This window comes from Myotis lucifugus, unplaced genomic scaffold (assembly GCF_000147115.1).
Source record: "Myotis lucifugus unplaced genomic scaffold, Myoluc2.0 scaffold_5, whole genome shotgun sequence".
In the NCBI taxonomy this organism is placed as follows: Eukaryota; Metazoa; Chordata; class Mammalia; order Chiroptera; family Vespertilionidae; genus Myotis; species Myotis lucifugus.
Genome location: NW_005871053.1, coordinates 12,545,391 through 12,563,061, shown reverse-complemented (window position 1 = coordinate 12,563,061; position 17,671 = coordinate 12,545,391). Strand labels below are relative to the sequence as shown.

The 17,671-nt window shown below is 38.3% G+C and overlaps 1 protein-coding gene across 5 annotated transcripts in view; it reads left to right on the top strand.

Annotated features, from left to right (window-relative positions):
• The window catches only part of CERS6 (ceramide synthase 6), a 251,703-nt gene that overhangs the window by 125,576 nt on the left and 108,456 nt on the right, over positions 1–17,671 (top strand). For 4 of the 5 annotated variants that reach the window (XM_006083176.3, XM_023745279.1, XM_006083175.3 and 1 more), the window contains one exon: positions 12,081–12,138. The exons of the other annotated variant lie outside the window; for it this stretch is intronic. In XM_006083176.3, coding sequence (XP_006083238.1) covers positions 12,081–12,138 — 58 coding nt within the window. The remainder of the gene's footprint in view (positions 1–12,080; positions 12,139–17,671) is intronic. 5 annotated transcript variants of the gene reach the window in all.

The following is a 17,671-nucleotide window of genomic DNA, read 5'->3' as shown; positions in this document are numbered from 1 at the left end:
GGGTAGATCCAAGACGCAGATTTATCATACAGTGCCAAAAATCCAACTGGATGTTGGCCACATAAAAGATAACCATAATATAGATTATCTCCATATTAGAACAGTATATTAATGGGGACAAACATTTCTGCCTTTGGAGGTGGAGACTAGAGAAGACTTCAAAAAGATCATGATAAGTTGAGTTGGATAAAGAGGAAAAAAGTCTTAAGAGGAAAGAAAAGTATGAGCAAAGGTCCTGAGGCATAAACATGAATGGTTTATTCAGGAGATGGAAGGCAGCCCTGACACCTGGGTGATAATATTTGTAGGCAGTACATGGAGACAACTAGGTATTCATTATTTCCAAACTTAGACTTAAGGTTAAAACAAAAAGATATAATCAGCCATGGCCGTTTTGGCTCAGTGGATAGAGCATCGGCCTGTGGACTCAAGGGTCCCAGGTTCGATTCCGGCCAAGGGCATGTACCTTGGTTGCGGGCACATCCCCAGTGGGGAGTGTGCAGGAGGCAGCTGATCGATGTTTCTCTCTCATCCATGTTTCTAACTCTCTATCCCTCTTCCTTCCTCTCTGTAAAAAAATCAATAAAATATATATATAAAAAAAGATATAATCAACATATGTTGGATCAAGAATGAGATTTGTCAAGTCACCTTAAAGAGGTGGTTCTAGGCTTGGTTGGGACAACATTTGATTAGCTTCCCCCAGTTAAGGAAAGGATGAGAGCACAGAGGTGTTACAGGTTCCCCATCATAGAGGACCTCTGAGAGACAGTGTGGCTGAGTGTATTAGAGTACTGGGGGATAGGAGTGCTGTCTTATAGAATGGTAAGACTTGTTCTTCGATGAAAGTGCCTTAGGCCCATCTCAAGATCACCACTTCTTCTGTTTCTATGTTTTGCAATGAGTCGCTTGATTATACTCTGGCTTTCTGTATAGATTTGCCTATAGGAATAGAAACTCTCATTCATGCCAAAGAAAATATTCTGGACTGAGTTGCTGTGCTCTTTCTTATGACTAAGTTAATCAGTTGTTATCCTGGCTTAAGTGTCTGTCCGTGGAGCTCAGCAAAGCCCAGCCCACCCTATGAGAGAAAGATGAAAACTGTATGTGCTGGATTAGAGCAGAGGCTGATGGGACGGAGCAAAGGGAATACATGAAAGGACTATTCCCAAGGTAGAACCTGAGATTTGATGACTGATTAGAGGTAGGGGTTTGAAGGAGGAGGAGGACTCAAGGGTAGGAAACTGAGTGGATAATAATGTCTTTGACAGACATGGAAGGCAGAAGAAGAGTGGATTTCTGGAAGAAAGGTAACAAATGTTTGGCTTTGGATTTTCAGTCCAAGGTGCCTATGTTGGTGAAGAGCTCCTGCATTTGGGTATCCAAGGTTATGAAAGCAGGTTAGACACAGCATGCAGTGAGTGGGTGAGTTCACCTAGAGGGAGCATGGGGAGTGAGGGGGCTGAGGGTGGAACCCTGGGGATCACTGACATCAGAGAAGAGCAAGGGTGTCTGTGCAAGAGGCAGGAGAGACAAAAGAGGGAAAGAGCAAAGTAGCTGGGATTCAAGCAAAAAGAATGGCCAGCTTGTCAAATATTGCAGGATGAAAGTGTGGCTTAGACTTGAAGTGTAAGAGTTTAAAGACACCTTTGAGATCTGATTGATTCCTCAGAAGAGAGACTTGAACTCGCCCAAGATCACCCTGAGAGCATCAGACGATGATCACAATGCTTCCGATTGGCAGTCTGTGCTTATCCCATTGTTTCCTGCAGCTTGTTGTTTTCTAAGTACAGCAGGTCCTCAAATAACATCATTTCATTCAACGTTGTTTTGTTATAATGATGACATGCTCTTATTTATGAAACTTAGCTCTTATTTATATCAATTAGCCTATGGTAAATTGGTTTCATTATACATCATTTTGCTTAAAGTTGCAGAACCTATCAACAATGTTAAGTGAGGACTTACTGTATAGCTTTGCAGTTAGTATGTAATAGTGGCTGGTATGAGACATCATGATGCTACTTTAAAGTGGGCATCTCAGCATGGCTGGCGTGACTCAGTGGTTGAGTATCAACCTATGAACCAGGATGTCAGGGTTTGATTCACAGTCAGGGCACATGCCTGGGTTGCGGGCTCAGTCCCCAGTGTGGGGCTTGCAGGAGGCAGCCGATCAAAGACCCTCTCATCATTGATGTTTCTTCTCTCTCTCTCTCTCTCTCTCTCTCTCTCTCTCTCTCTCTCCCCTCTCCCTTCCTCTCTGAAATCAATAAAAATATAATAAATAAATAAATAAATAAATAAATAAATAAATAAATAAATAAAGTGGGCAGCTCAGGAGCAGTTGAGATCTTGTTCCCCGGCATATGTCATCATTTTGGCTCAAATAAACTCTTATTAAAAAATTTAAAAATAATGAAAAATTTAAAAGTTAAGCGGGCAGCTCAGTCTCATTGGGTACTCCTTGCTATTTAGAATATGAGCAGTAGGTACTGCAGTGTGAATATAGCTGGTATGTAGGAAACGCATTGCTCTTTCAATTAGCATTAACTCATCATGCCTTCAACTAGTCAAGCATTGCATTGTGTGTGTTGTAACTGAATTCAATTTTATGAGATGGTTATTCTTTTATGAAAAAGTATGGGTTGTCTGACTTTTTGGGGGGAAACCTCAATGATGACAATTGTCAGTCTGATTATGTCTCTTTCTTTGTAAGAGGAAGGAGTAAGAACATCATCTTCCCAAATAGTAGCTATTAGATCAGAAACCTATGTACCCATATTTGTTTCCAATTGGAAGATGCTTGACATTTATGGATTTAACTTATATGCATATGTATACATATGTGTGTACATACATACATACATACACATACCTAAACTTTTATATCTACATGTACACAGACAACTGAAAAGTCCAGGAGGAGAGTATGGTGGCGAACCGGCTGAAGGAGCTGGGGTGTGATGAGAGATGGGTGGGTGTGGCTGGGAAAAAAGATTAGAAAAAACTAGCCCAGGAGGCGAGACATGATTTTAAATGTTTGCATTGTGAGACTGGTATGCTTGGTCCCCATTTTCAGATGAGGAAACTCAAGAAATTTTATATTAGTCACTAGAGGCCTGGTGCATGAAATTCCTGGCCCGCACCCTCTCGCAGTCCGGGACCCCTCGGGGGATGTCTGACTGCCAGTTGTCGGACATCCCTCTCGCAATCCGGGACTGCTGGCTCACCATCCTGCCTGCCTGATTGCCCCTAACCAATCACCTGTCTGCCTGATTGCCCCTAACTGCTCGCCTGCCTGCCTGATCACCCCTAACCGCCTCTGCCTCAGCCCCTGCCGCTGCGGCTTCATTCAGAAGGATGTCCGGAATGATGTCCAGAGGTTGTTTGGCTGTCCGGCCTAATTAGCATATTACATTTTTATTATAGATAGGCAGGATTTAGGGAAAAGTGAAGGTCTGCACCCATATCTCTGCACAAGGTCTGCTACTCAGTCTCATGTCCAGTTATGACATACAGAATGGAACTCGTGGCAGAAAACTGACAGCAAACAGGACAGCAGAAAGGGAAAGATTAATTTCTGTCTTAAACTCAAAAGTACATGCATTTTGAAAACTTAAGTACCGTGAGTTTCTTGTTTCTTGATTCCCATGCAATCACAGCCTCATGCTGAACAAATAACTCTTTGTCTTCAGTCTGCTTTCAGATAAGAAAAAACAAATTACACAGAGACTAGGAAAGCACTTGATGTTCAGGGGACACATAACATTCTTTTGACCTAAATGATAATAAATATTTGGCTGCTTTTGCCTCAACCACACACTTAAGAATTGGGACATCTGCAGATGCAGGCTCCAGAGTCATATTCACTACATTTATTTTTGGCAACAGAGAAGAAATTTTGGTTTTATTTTTCTTTTCCCCTTACCTAAGTGAAAAAAGGGCCCCTTATTTTTTTTCTGATTTCCACAACTTGAGTGTAAATGGATTTTAAGCTCACAATCATAAGTTTAGTCTATATTCAGGGGACTTCCAAGAGCAATGAGGTAGTTTACAGGCACAGTGACCTAACAGAAGTATAATTTGTGGACCTTGCTTTTGAGCAGATGTATTTTGAGCAGACTGTCAGGAGACTAGGGCTGGTGTTGGATAGACTGACGAGAAGGGACAGATACCGGTGATGCTGAATTCTTCCTGGCTGGGTGCTTGACAAGGAGAGAATAGGATGGATCCCAATAAAGAATTAAAGAAGGAATCAATACATGGACAAAGCATAAAAAGACCCCGTATCCAAATTAAAGTAGTTAATTTGAAGTAGTTAAATTGAAGAAGCTGAGCACAATAGATTAGAACTAAGTGTAAAGTGCATATGATATCTGAAACACTTCCAAAGGCAATTTAGCCTTAGATGCATGAATGTAATGATAGGAAAAGAATAAAATTAATTATGATACTTAGAAAGGGATCCTTTAGGTCGATGGCATAAAGAACAAGTCATTCATGATTTCTAGATGTGAGAGAAGGAAAAGACATAGCCACTTAATATGTTTTTAGTGGGCATACTTTTTATTCACACTATCTTTTATAATACAATTTTAAATGCAGGGACTAATGTAACAAAGACACACTCAGCTCTATCTAACCCTGTTTTAAAAGGACTAAAATATTACCAAACCAGTTGAAGCTTCCTGAATACCCCTTCTCGGTCTCCTCTATCTTCCAGAGGTAATCTCTATCCTGAATTTGGGGGTTATATTTCATTTTTTATTTTTATGCTACATGTATCTATGTGCATATGTGCATATATATGTGTGTGTATTCAAGAGATATAGCATTGTTTTGCATATTACCAAACTTTACATGAGTACTTAATCAATTTTTTAAATCAGTGATTCAGTGAAGACTGTTTGGCTCAAATGAAGTTCACAGTTGACCTGAGAATGAACAGTGAGCAGGTTTGACTTAGCTCCAAGCTCAGCAACTTTGCTTTGATGTCTGTTGCTTCTCAAACAGAGAAACACCTGAGCCTTCAGCAAATGAGGAAAACTGTTTGGAATCACAGAGTTAATTATTGATGGAGGTAGAAATAGTTCAGGAATGTTTACTTTGAGACTGAAATTCAAGTCTGTATATTCCGTGCCTGGATGAGTAACACGTTTTCCCCTAGTTAGAATATTTCATTGGACTCCTAATCTAATGGACGTTGAAAAGCTATCCTGGGAATTTAGATTACATGTCAGAGTTTCTAAAAGAATTTTTCATTCCTTATGCATGTTTTGTACGGAATAGTTGGTAAAATTATTTTATGTACTATTTTGCTTAAAATTAACTTAAAATTAAATAAATGGAGCACTCATACTTACAGTAAAAATTCAGATGTCAATTTAGGAGCTATTTCTCACACACAAAAAAAAACTGTTTGCAACCCAAGTCAGAGGTCTGTGCCTGTAATCAAAGATGAGAGTTTTAAAATATGAGATAAAGAGGTAAGGAACACATACATCATCAGAGAATTGCAATGATTTTCATGTGGCAACATTTAGACAAGGTGACTTCATGGAATAACTAGCATTTGACATAAATCCCAAGGGAGGAGTAGTGTTTTAGGAGGTACAGAGGATGAGTGGCTAAGACAGAGAAGGGTCTTGGGTAAGTACTGTTGACTTTAGTTGACAAGCGCAATATTGTTTCAACTGCCCTGGTATTGAAAGAAAGAACCAGTGCAGTCCTTCCTCTTTCCATGCAAGCAGCCTATTCCCATGCAACAGGACAGAGACTATTAGTAGGTAGTGCCCATGAATGTTTCCTCGATTAGAAACACCATTTTAGCTGCGTGCATTGTCTTTAATTTTCAGGTGTATCAAATCAGGAAGAGGCAACATAGCCTCATGGTGAAGAGCCAGGATACTGGAACCAAATTGCCTAGTTTCCAGTCCTGGCTCTTGCTCGCCCTTGCTACCTAGGTGACACTTATCAAATTGGCAAACTGCTCTGTATTTGTTTTCTCCTCTGAACAACAACAACAAAAAGAGCGATAATGACAATAGTACCGACCTTGTTGTGTGGAACAGTTTCACTAAATGATTTCCTATTTGTAGGGCTTAGAATAGCACAGAAGACACTCCAGAAATGTCAGTAAAATGGCCCATGTGCTCGCCCTGCTCTCTCTAGAATGTTTTCTGAGTTGAGTTCAGGGGTCACTCTGGATGTTTTCCCCTTGCTGCCACTTTCTTTAGAGATCAGGGGTCCCTGTACAATTTGGGTGACATCTGGCAGCAAGACATAAGACCTCAGCTCTCTGATTTCCTGCTTTTTTATGGCACATTTTATTGGTTTTGATTTAAACAAAGAGCTGTATCAGCCTTGTTGTATAAGGACAATAAACCAAATTCTGTGGGTGGGAGTTTTTACTACCTTTCGTTTAATTTCCCGGGTTGGATGGATAGAAAGGTTTCCATGTCCAAACAAATACAGGGGAACACACTGACTTCTCTAAGCCAAAAAGTGCACCTTACTTCCGTGGAATCTGAGAGCAGGCATTAGTTTCAGTGCTATGCTACCCTGCGTCCTGGTTTTGCCACCTAGCAACAGTGTGGCCGTAGGTGCATTAACCCCTCGGCCTCTGTTTCCAGTGGAGCGGCGATTTTCAGCTGGTGTGCTGTAGGTCACATGCTGTTGTGCCACAGGAATTTTAAAATCATATAGTACCTGACTGTTTAGTTAGGGGCACTGACCTTTTCCCTTAGGTTGTCAAATTAAAAAATGACAACAGCCACCATAACAATAGCTGTGCAGTGTGAATAAATCAAAATTATATCTATTTTTTCGGTCAGATCGGCAAGAAATACATTTTTGGGTGAGCCACAGACTTTTAGTAATTAGTTTATGTGTGCCATGAGATGAAAAAGGTTGAAAATCACTGCAGTGGAGGTTCCTCCCTTGCAGAGTCTGTTGCTCGTCTGGAGTCTTTCTGGGATTGCATGGTGCTTTCTCACTCATGTGGGGTCTAATGAACAAAATAAACCAATAAACCTCCACCAACAGCTCAGGATCCAGCTGCTCCTTCTGCTAACCAGGCTGACAAGGATCTTCTGCTTCCCAGGCTCCAGAATGTTGTCATTCCCATTCCTGTTTTCTGTGTCCTTATGAGTTTACTAGAGGCCCGGTGCACGAAATTCGTGCATGGTTACGATCCCTAGGCCTGGCCTGCAATCAAGGCCATCTTCCCCAGCTGCTGGCAGCTGGCCCCTCCCCCCGCTGCCACCCACCCCCAGTCCCCTGTTCACCATTGGGCGATCAGAGCCTGCCAGCTGCAGGGAGGGAACGAGAGGTTGGCTGTTCCCGCCCGCTCGCCGTCCCCCGCTGCCAGTTGCCCTCTGTGTGTGGGGTGACTGGCAGGGTGGGGGCCTTGACATGGCGCTGCCCACATCTGCCGCCACCCGCCTCTGGTTCCCCATTCCCCATGGGGCTATTGGGGCCTGTGGGCTGAGGGAAGCTCCTGCGTTGAGTGTCTGCCCCCCCCGGTGGTCAGTGTGCATCATAGCAACCAGTCGTTCTGCCGTTTGGTCTATTTGCATATTACCCTTTTATTATATAGGATGCTTTCTTAACAAAATCCCTCTTCTGCCTGCTTAGTGCTGCACTCATAGGGGCACAGAGGTAAATGCATGCATTCAATTTGCATCTTTAACCAGGAGTCATCTTTACATTTTTAAAGGAACATTCTTTTTTTTAAAAGCTTTATTGTTGAAAGTATTACATATGTCCCCTTTTTACCCCTTTCAACCCCTTCTAGCCCCCCCACCCCAGGCCTTCACCACCCTATGGTCTATGATCACTTACCCTTTGAGACAGCATGAAGGGACCTGGAGAGTATTATGCTAAGCAAAATAAGCCAGTCAGAGAAAGACAAGTGTCACATGATCTCACTCCTGTGTGGAATCTAATAAACTGATGAACAAAATAGATCCAGAACATAGAAGCATGGAACAAACTGTCGAATCTGAGAGAGAAGGTAGGGGTGGGTGAGTGGGTGGGTGGAAAGAGAGCAACCAAAGAATTTGTATGCATATATGCATAATCCATGGGTAAAGGAACATTCTTTAACTATATTTCTTGTTATCATAACAACGGTGTCTTTCAAAATTTCCCTGTAAAATAATAAATTTAATGGTTCCTTTCTTCATCCCCTGTTTTCATTAATATTTGAGGATTCATTTCTTCATTGTTATTGTTACATATTTTATATTAAATTATCCCTTAAGAACAATAGCATTTAATTTGACTATGAAATATAGGGCAATTATTTATGTTGCTAACTGTAGTCCATAGTCCTTTTATCCTAAAATTATACTTTTGGAATTCTTAATTTTTATCTTAGTGGCTTGGAATTGGCCTAAGTAATTTTTTAAGGAAAGGTTAATGAGTAATGAATTTTCAGAGCTTTTAAATATGGAAGACTATTTTTCATTTTCCTTTACAAGTGAAAGACGGTTTGGTTGGCAATAGCTTTCTTTGACTGAGTGAGAATTCTCTTTTTTCTGTAATTTAGTAATACACAGGAGAAATTTAAGAGCAACTGGACATTTGTTCTGTTCATGATGACTTATTTTCATTTGATTTGTGTGTTGACTTGTTTTGTTTTCATGCCTGAATACTAAAGGATTTTTATTTAATTTTAATTATAGGACTCAAAATTTTTGTCAGAATGTGGCTTTGAATTGTATATTGTTTGGAATACAATTTAGTCTTTTTTCAGTGTAGTCTTTAAAAATTGTGTCTCTGATTATTACTTCTGTTTCAGTTCTTCACTTGTGATTCCTCAGAAACAACTGTAATTAGGTTTTTCTGATCCTTCATCTATTGGTGTTCTTTCACCTATTGGTGCTTTTCTCTGTCCTGATGTGGGTGTTTACCTTCTACATCAATGATTTAATTTTAAATAGTATGTATCTACTTCCCCCCACCCAAGTGGGTAAAAATTCTGTCACTTCATTTTCAGTTTCTTCATTTCACCTGTAATCTCGTTTTATCTTACCCAATAGTCCTTATTGATTTATGGTTTTCCAATTTCATTTTTCAGGGACATATCTTCTTGTATCCTATTAACAATGCCAAATACTTTTTTAAATTTACCTCTGATTCGCCTAAGAAGTCACTTTTAGGAGACAGTTCTTCCTTTGAATCTTTAGCGTGCTCTTTTCTTTCCATACTTACTTATGCAATACTTCTTAGTAGACCTATGCTGATATTGACCTGTTATTTTCATTATTCCTGCATCTAGAAATATTCACCTACACCTGCTCACAGAAAGGGTGCTGGGTTGCTCTTGGCCTCACTCTCTGTCACCGGTCATAGTCCCTTTTTTAGATCTGTAGCAGGTTATAGATTCTGCTACATTCTCGATGGACTAGAAGAGTTTTATCTAAAGCAACTATCTACAATGTTCTCTGTTACTCTGTATATGGATTATATAAGAATGGATTATATAAGAATCTAATACCCAGAATGCAATGCCACCATATCATCTTGTCCATAAATCTGCTTTTTGCAGAATACTAAGTGCTTCACTTTCTTCACACTCATTGTTTGAAAGTAGCAGTCACTACTTGATGGGGTGCGGGAGTCTCCTGCTTTCTCACAAAGCATCATTCAGGACAGAGAGCTGACTAGGTTTCTGAATGATACATATTTTTGTATTTCTGTACAAGATGGCAGAAAGTGGAGAAAGGAAAGATTTTCCTCCTCCCTTTAAGATTCATAGTTTGTTTTTTGTTGCCTTTTATTACATTTTAAAAATCTAATTTATTCTTTCTTTCTGCTGTAAATTTTTTTCTCTGATTTTTGGAATCGGTTGAAGGTTATTCCCTCCTTTTTGTGGTTAGATACTTTTGTGGGAGGTTGGGAGAGGCTTTCGGGGGCTGGGTAGCTAGACACCATTTAAAACTTTAACTTGTATGAAACTACACAATTTTTTAAAAGTACTTTCTGCATGTGGCAAAATGCTTGAAATTTTTGCTTTCTGCAGACATTTTATGCAAATAAACTCTTCCTTGTAAATATTCATCACAAGTTGTTATTCAAATGATGAAGGCATCTGTGTTTCTGTAATAGAAACTATGTCTTATGAAAAATGGGTCATTTTTTGCGATGAAATAAAAATGTAGATACATAAGTTATTGTAGGAATTCCAATGATTTCCATAAAATTTTAATTTTACATAAAAACTGCCTTGTCACTGCCTATTAATAAGTCTTAGAGCTGAAGCAGCTGTTAGAAATTACTTTATCAAGGAGTTGCAAATTCAGTTGCCTTCAAGGGCCAGAAAAGTGACCTGCAAATTCATGAAATAGGTTGGATTAATATAACAGGGATTGAGAGTGACTAGAGAGAAGTGGGGATTACTTCTGCTCTCAAATCCTTGGGCCACCAGTATAACATCAAAAGCAGTATAATATAAACCTACTCTCCCATTATAGAGATAGAACTGAAGCCAAGGGATATTAATAGATGTGTCCAAAGTTTGGAGGCTCTATGTGTCTTAACCAGAACCAGCTACATAATTTGCAGGGCCCAATGCAAAATAAAATGGGACCCCTTGTTCAACAGTGACTAAGACTTTCAAGATAGTAACAACAAAGCATTAAACCAAGCATGGGACCCTATGTGACTTGTACAAGTTACATGCCCTTGAAGCCATCCCTGGTCTTGGCTTCTGATCAAGAATTTGTACACTCAAACAGAAAGAAGCACACACTCCCCCCACAACTACCAAAAATCTAATAATGGAGAGAGATGGGGTTAAAATTAAGTCCTTTTCTGCCTGACTTATTTCACTGAGCATAATACCCTCTAGGTCCATTCATGTTGCTGCAAATGGCAAGAATTCAGTGCTGTTGCCCAATATTCCGTTGTATATATGTCAATATACAAGTCAATGTACATTTTATAAAATATCACATCTTCTTTATCCATTCACCTATCAATTGTACACCTGAAACTAATATAACCAATATAAGATTGTGTACTAACTCTACTTAAATTTTTAAAAAACAACCTCAAATAAAGCCAAAATTAAGTCTTTGATTTTGATTCTGCAGTCAATGAGGTTTTAGAATCATTGCTTCTCTACATTGTTTGGAAGTTTTTGTTGGATAATTACTGCTTCCATCCATTTTTACTGTTTCTTACTGCATTCGTGTTTTATGAATTATTAGTTGAAGACTTTCAACCCTGAAGCTCTAAGCTCTTCTCTAAATGTAAGTTCTGACTTTAATTTCAGAATGTTTGGAGAGTCACTCACCCAGGAACAAAACTCTGAGGGACACTGTGTCTTCTGTTGGGTCTTACCCTATCTCTTACTTTAAGGCAGCTGTCATTTCTTCCAGGAAATTTTGTCTATAACATGAATTATCTTCTAAAATAACCTTTTCCTTTTCACCTTATTAGACATTTTTACACAGCTTGCAAAACACAAAAAGCAATTTGCCTCCTGACAAATTGAAGTTGACTAGTCACTTTCTCCTTTGAGTTAATTTACAAGTTATAGCTTGAAGTACCTTTAACACCATTAATAACATAGCCTAAGGAATGCTATTTAATGAAATCTAGCCAGCTATTCACACTCAGAAAACATATGAAATAAAATTGGGAATTGAGTAGTAGCGTAAGAGTGTAGTCTCATATGAACTTCAGTTAAGGCAAGTAATATCTGAATCAGAATTCAAAAATATCTTATGTAGCTTCATATTGTTGAAATATATCCCTTCATAGATGATTAACAAGAGGACATTCACATGGGAGAAAAAAGACGATGTGCAAATGGGCAAATACATTAACCAAGTGAAAGGAAATTTAAGTTGTGAATATAATTACTAATATTTAAAACGTTTGCAGTAAGCTATGCACATGAGTGTATGTGTTCAGCTAGCATTGAAATTGCTCATTAAGTTTAATCTCAGTTTGGGGCAGGGGTGAAGATGGGGGGTAGCAAATTTAATGGACTTTTTCACTCATGTATATCAGAATATGCTGTGAAATATAAAAACTGAATGTCATAGAATTTTTTTAACCTTCTACAGGTGGAGATTTTCATTTTACCTTTACGTATTTACCTATGGAGTCCGGTTCCTGAAAAAGGTACGATCTGCCAAGTTACTTTATATAATTCTTATGTGACTGTAAGCCTAGATCTCATTTTTTTCTGTGTGACAGTTATAATATTTTAAACAGTCATAACAGGCTTCCTAAGAATTGCTTGTACATTTTCCTTTGACTTACAAAAATATTTGCAGTTTATTCTTTATAGTAAGTAATTTTTAGGCAGATTCCTAACATACTTTTGTAAATAATTTGTTTTTCCGGTGAAAAGGTATTGCTAAGTCCTCTAACCACTCTAGTTGGTTATTTATAACTTGTGGGCTTAAGAGCCTTATAAAATCCATCTGAGGCTTGAAAGAAGTTAGTTTCCACATCACACATCACACAACTTGGAAAGAAAATCAGTTGTAATGTATGTTATCATTGTAGTCTTCACCAAAAGAAATTATATTTTAGTATCTTTATAGTTATTAACAGGGTAACATTGACTGCTGGTGGAAAATTCAGTTCCTTTCATAGATTGTGTTTCCCCTGAAGCTTTGCAATTCCTGCATCTTTGAAAGCAAGTTCCTGAGGCTGCCATAGTCTTCTTGGTTATTTCGATACTTAATGTCACTATGAACAATTAGGCTGCTTATTAAAGTCAAGACTCGTGAAGACTTATCTTCTCATAGTCATGCACATATAAACAATAGTGATTATTTTTTGCAGAAAATGGGGAATTATTTTTAAAATATTTTATATTATTAACCTTTAAAGTTATATCAATGTTATCTTTATTTAATTCAAATATTTTTTCCAAAATAGGGCATTGTGCCAAGTGATATGCCTTACTAGTAAATTTTCATGTAAATATTGATGTGGAAATTGCAAATACATTTTTATTTTAAAAGTCTAAGTTATAAGATATTGTCTGCCTATGGCAAATTCTATTCTAAAGAGTGGCTGTTTTTCAATATCATGTTTTCCTAAAGGAAATATTCTTTTTACTTGTTGTCTTTTCCTTTAGCAACTACACTTATTTTTTCACTTAATAAGATCACATGCCCCAGAGGCCATTTGAATAGATTTAAAAGGATGAGCTTCATTCTGCAGGCTGTCTGAGGATGAAGAAATTCTCAACTTGGATAAATAAATATGGTGGAAACTGCTTATTTTGGAACCCTACTGTTCTGGTTCCCAAATTTACTTATTTAGTGAAAAAATGGAAAGAATGGCTGAAGAACTTTTATGCTTCCAAGTTTATTACCTTTGGAGAGGAAGTAGCTTTGCATGAAATTTTAGCTGACACGGCAGAACTGGGCTTCATGAGAGAACACCACCTTGCTAGCTGAGGTCAAGGTTTTGGAATGCATGTTGGGTTCTGTTGGTGAAGGGCTTTGATGGAGAGCAAGGGAAAATACTGAGAGCCAAGAGCCCTTTTTCTGCCCTTTCCCCCAGATCTGCAGGACATGGTCTATTCTAGCCCTCATACAGCCAGCCTACCATTTGTCATCAGGACAGGAAACACTTTGACACTTCACTCTGTTCCTAAACGAACTAAATGGGACAAGAATACTTTTAATCACCAAGTCCTCAGTGGCTCTGTAGAAGGCTGGAAGAGGGCCTGTCAATAGAACATAGTTTTGAAAATGGTTTTTCCTTAAACTATACAGTTCCCTTTCAAATGGCCGCTAAAATGCTTAAAAATGAGAAAAGGAACTAGATGTTGTTCTTCATGTTGAATGACTTGTATTTTGGGTTTCTCCCTTTAATACTACTTAAGATGCAGTCAGTTGTGGATGAACTGTATTGTTTACTTTAGTCATAGAGAAGTGCACATAGAATCCACGTGACTGAACTGGCGGTGGAGGACTTCATAAGCCATCTTGTCCAACCCTCTTATTTCATAGCTGATGAAGCAGAAGCCCTGAGAGGATGGGTGGCCTCCCAAAGGTCACACAGTTCATTTATTAAAATGAAACACACTGCTCTCTCTTATTCCAGTATTTTTTCCCCTTCACCAGTCTGCCCTAACCTCAGCACGATTTCCAAATGATTTTCTTCTTTGGTTAAGTTAGCAAAATTGACCTAATGTAGCCCGTTGTTTCTATTATAGAACTTTAAATACTTTAATGGATATTGAAAATATATTTCTATTCACTTTCTTGGAGTGGACAATATATTTGTCCATCTAACCTAAGAGGGGAAAAATTATTGTGCCGGCAGCAGCAGAAAGAATCAAAAGAAGGTAATGAAAATTTTCACAATACCCTAAATGTTTAATAATAAAATACCATGGTAGTGGACCAATATTAAGAGGTGAGAGACCACAGCTGCTTCTTACTTCTGGCATCAAAAATATGGATTATTACATGGGCTGTCAGAAACCTGACTGGGCAGCTTGCACTGCCTTTAGGCAATTTTCTTCTGCCTTTAGGTCAAATGAGCCTGATACATATCATTTTCTAGTGTGGATTAAGTAACTTTAAGAACGCTTTTTACCCTGAAATTCTATGATTCAGTTAAAAATATATTTCTCAAATGCAAGGCACCATGATCCCACAGTAATGGACAGAGAATCCTAAAAAGTAAAAGCAAACAAATAAATTAATAAATAAAAATTGGAAAACCATAGAACTGTAGATATAAAAGTTATATATATGATCTAAACACCTTATTTAGGTGTTTAGATCATATATATATGGGATATGAGGTATAAATCTCTAGTGTAAGAATAGCTTTAGTTTTCTCTTCCATGTTGAAATATATTCAGGATAAACACTAAAGTTTTATCAAATGATGTTAACTTTTCCAACTTGAATTGGCTTAATCCTATAGGAAGAATATACATATTTCTCTGGGTTTTTAGTAGAATTTCAACATGTAAATATAATGGACTTAAGTGCCCTTAGTTTTAAAATATTTTTTTTTTTTGCATTTAGGAATAAGGCAGTTAAGAATTTTTTAATACGTATAAAGTAGGGTTATGTAAGTAAACATTTGTACTGTCTTAGTCTTGGGCCTCTGAGAAGGAGACATGAAGAAGAGATTAAATGTGTAAGAATTTGATTAGGAGGACTGTCGTGAGTCAAAATGTGGAGGGGGGAGGTTAATCAGAAGAGCTTTCTGACTACAATATGAGACTGACGCTGAGTGCAAAAGACAGGGAAGGAAAGGAAGAAGGTTGAGTGAAGCTGTAGGTCTGCTGTGCCTTTCTGAGGAAAGTTCAGTAAGGCCATTGGGGAGCCCTGGAACCACAGTTGACCATCAAAAGAGACTTGTGCCTTCCAGAAATGGGCTTGCCTTTAGTATTCCTGTCCAGCATGGTCTTCATGCAAATGTAGCTGTGGATTTTATAGCATAGCAGCTGGGCCCTGGGTTAATTATAATCCCAACCATCCAAGATCCAAGAGCACATCCATGGTTGCCATGTATGCTTTATTTTAAAAAAATATTCCAGCTATTCTGAGCAAAGCCGAAGGATATGTCATGAAATAAGACCCTATATAATAGAAATTCTGTTTTCATACATAGGATGCCTAGATGCATAGAGAACTATTCATCTATCGTACTTTTATTATTTCATTTGACTTATGGGTGGACTTCATCTTCATAGTTCTTCTAGTTGATGTGTAACTGTGTCTTTGGAGCAATACACAGGCTGACTTCCCACATGAGTTGGGTAACCATACAAGCTGTCTTAGGGTTAATTGCCCCACATTTTCAGATACCTTCTAGAGTATGTATGTTTATTTATATGAAATCAGCAAAATGTTTTTGTAGTTTCATGCTGACCCATAAAGGAAGGAGCTTCATTTATAGTGATGTGATATTGCTCAGGTGTGCATATGTTATATGTTGTCTTTGCTTTCTTAGTTTCTTAGCTTAGAGCTCCCTGTGTTGATAGCACTAACTTTGGTCATGAAAGTAGATTCTAGAAGGCATTGATCTTACAGACATGTTAGTGAACTGTTAAGTAGAGTTATTGCAACATTAGTAGGAAATATTTAAATAATTGAAGATCAGCCTTGCTCAATAGTCTGTTCCCATAATTGCTGGACACAAGTGATTATTTGCCTTTGCCTATTGATATGATTGGCAGAGACAAGTACTTTTATAAAAAAAAGACCCATGATTGCTTCAAGTGGTCTGAAATCCTACCACACAGTGTGTTCATGCAAATGAACACATTTTCCTAGGTCCTAAAAGAAACCACAGATCAAGCTTTTAAAAATAGAGAAAGCTACCTCTCATTTACTATTACCTTCCTTCTCATTGGTAAATGGAAGTTTGTGCTGGATGGAGTTCTTTAAATAGTTTTCTTTGAGTGTGTGTGTGTGTGTGTATATATTCTTAAATATTGTGTCACAGGAAAGCATTGCAGATATATGTACAACTGGGATTTAGGTAAATGTTTTTTCTTATAATCTACATGTTAGGCTAATGTATTTCCAACTTTTTGACTACATGGTGCATTTTATATCACAATCCATTTTGTATACATGCATGTATATAATTAAAATACAGAATTTACTCAAAATGTACCTAACCTCTGTATCAGTCAGTGTTCCATCAGGAGACAGAAACCACAGGAGTTCTTTTAGGAGTGACTATAATATGCAGAATCATTAACCATAGGGGAACCACCATGACACTGTCAGTCTAAGTAATTGATCTGCTGGCGGTTCGCTAACAGTCTGTGATAAGGAGCTTGACCTGAATGTAAATCAGCTCACTGCTTCTTTTTTTGAGAAAGTCTACCTATGAAGAAAAGTCAGCTGAACGACACAGTGTGCTTAGTGGAGGTTAATTCACATTCTGGTGAAGCAGTAGCTAACGTTTCAAGGACTAGCATTGTGTGTACGTGACACTTTGATTAGCACTACACTGAAATATTACTGCAGTATGTAATGTCAGAAAGAAGCTCCCACTCTGAGGACCAGGGCGTGTAGGGAGAAGGTTGGGTTATCAGAACCTAGAAGCTTGAAGGAGCCAGACAAGACCTCTGAGGAGAGAACGCTGACCAGGTGGAGTCTGTGAGGGACCACAGTGAGACAGTGAGGCTGGTTCTGGAAATGAGGAAAACCACACAGTGCAGTAAAATGAACTGCCACTGCGGGATGAGGATGCATTGCTGAGGGAGGGGGAGTGAACAAGAACAGGGAGCAGGACAGAAAGAATACATGGAGGGCCCTTAAGACGGCCTCAGAAGACCAAGCTGTTAATCAGTTTTATGCCCTTAAGCAAGTCATTTAATCTCTCTGGGATTTCATTGCTGCATCTCCAAAATCAGCAATGCTGGACTAACATAACATTTTCTAAATTCATACTCCGTAATTCAGTAAGAATAGCTAATCATTATGGTAAACTGACACAACTATTCAGAAAGCAACATGGTTTTTTAGAATAATAACCATAAGTATGTCCATATACTGTGACTCAGCAGTTCAACTCCTATGAATTTATTCTAAGAAAAGAATTGTACAGAACTGAAAAAATACATTTGTAAAGTTATTTATTACAACTTAAATATGTCTATCTATCTATATATAAAAGCATAATATGCAAATTGACCAGACAGCAGAATGAC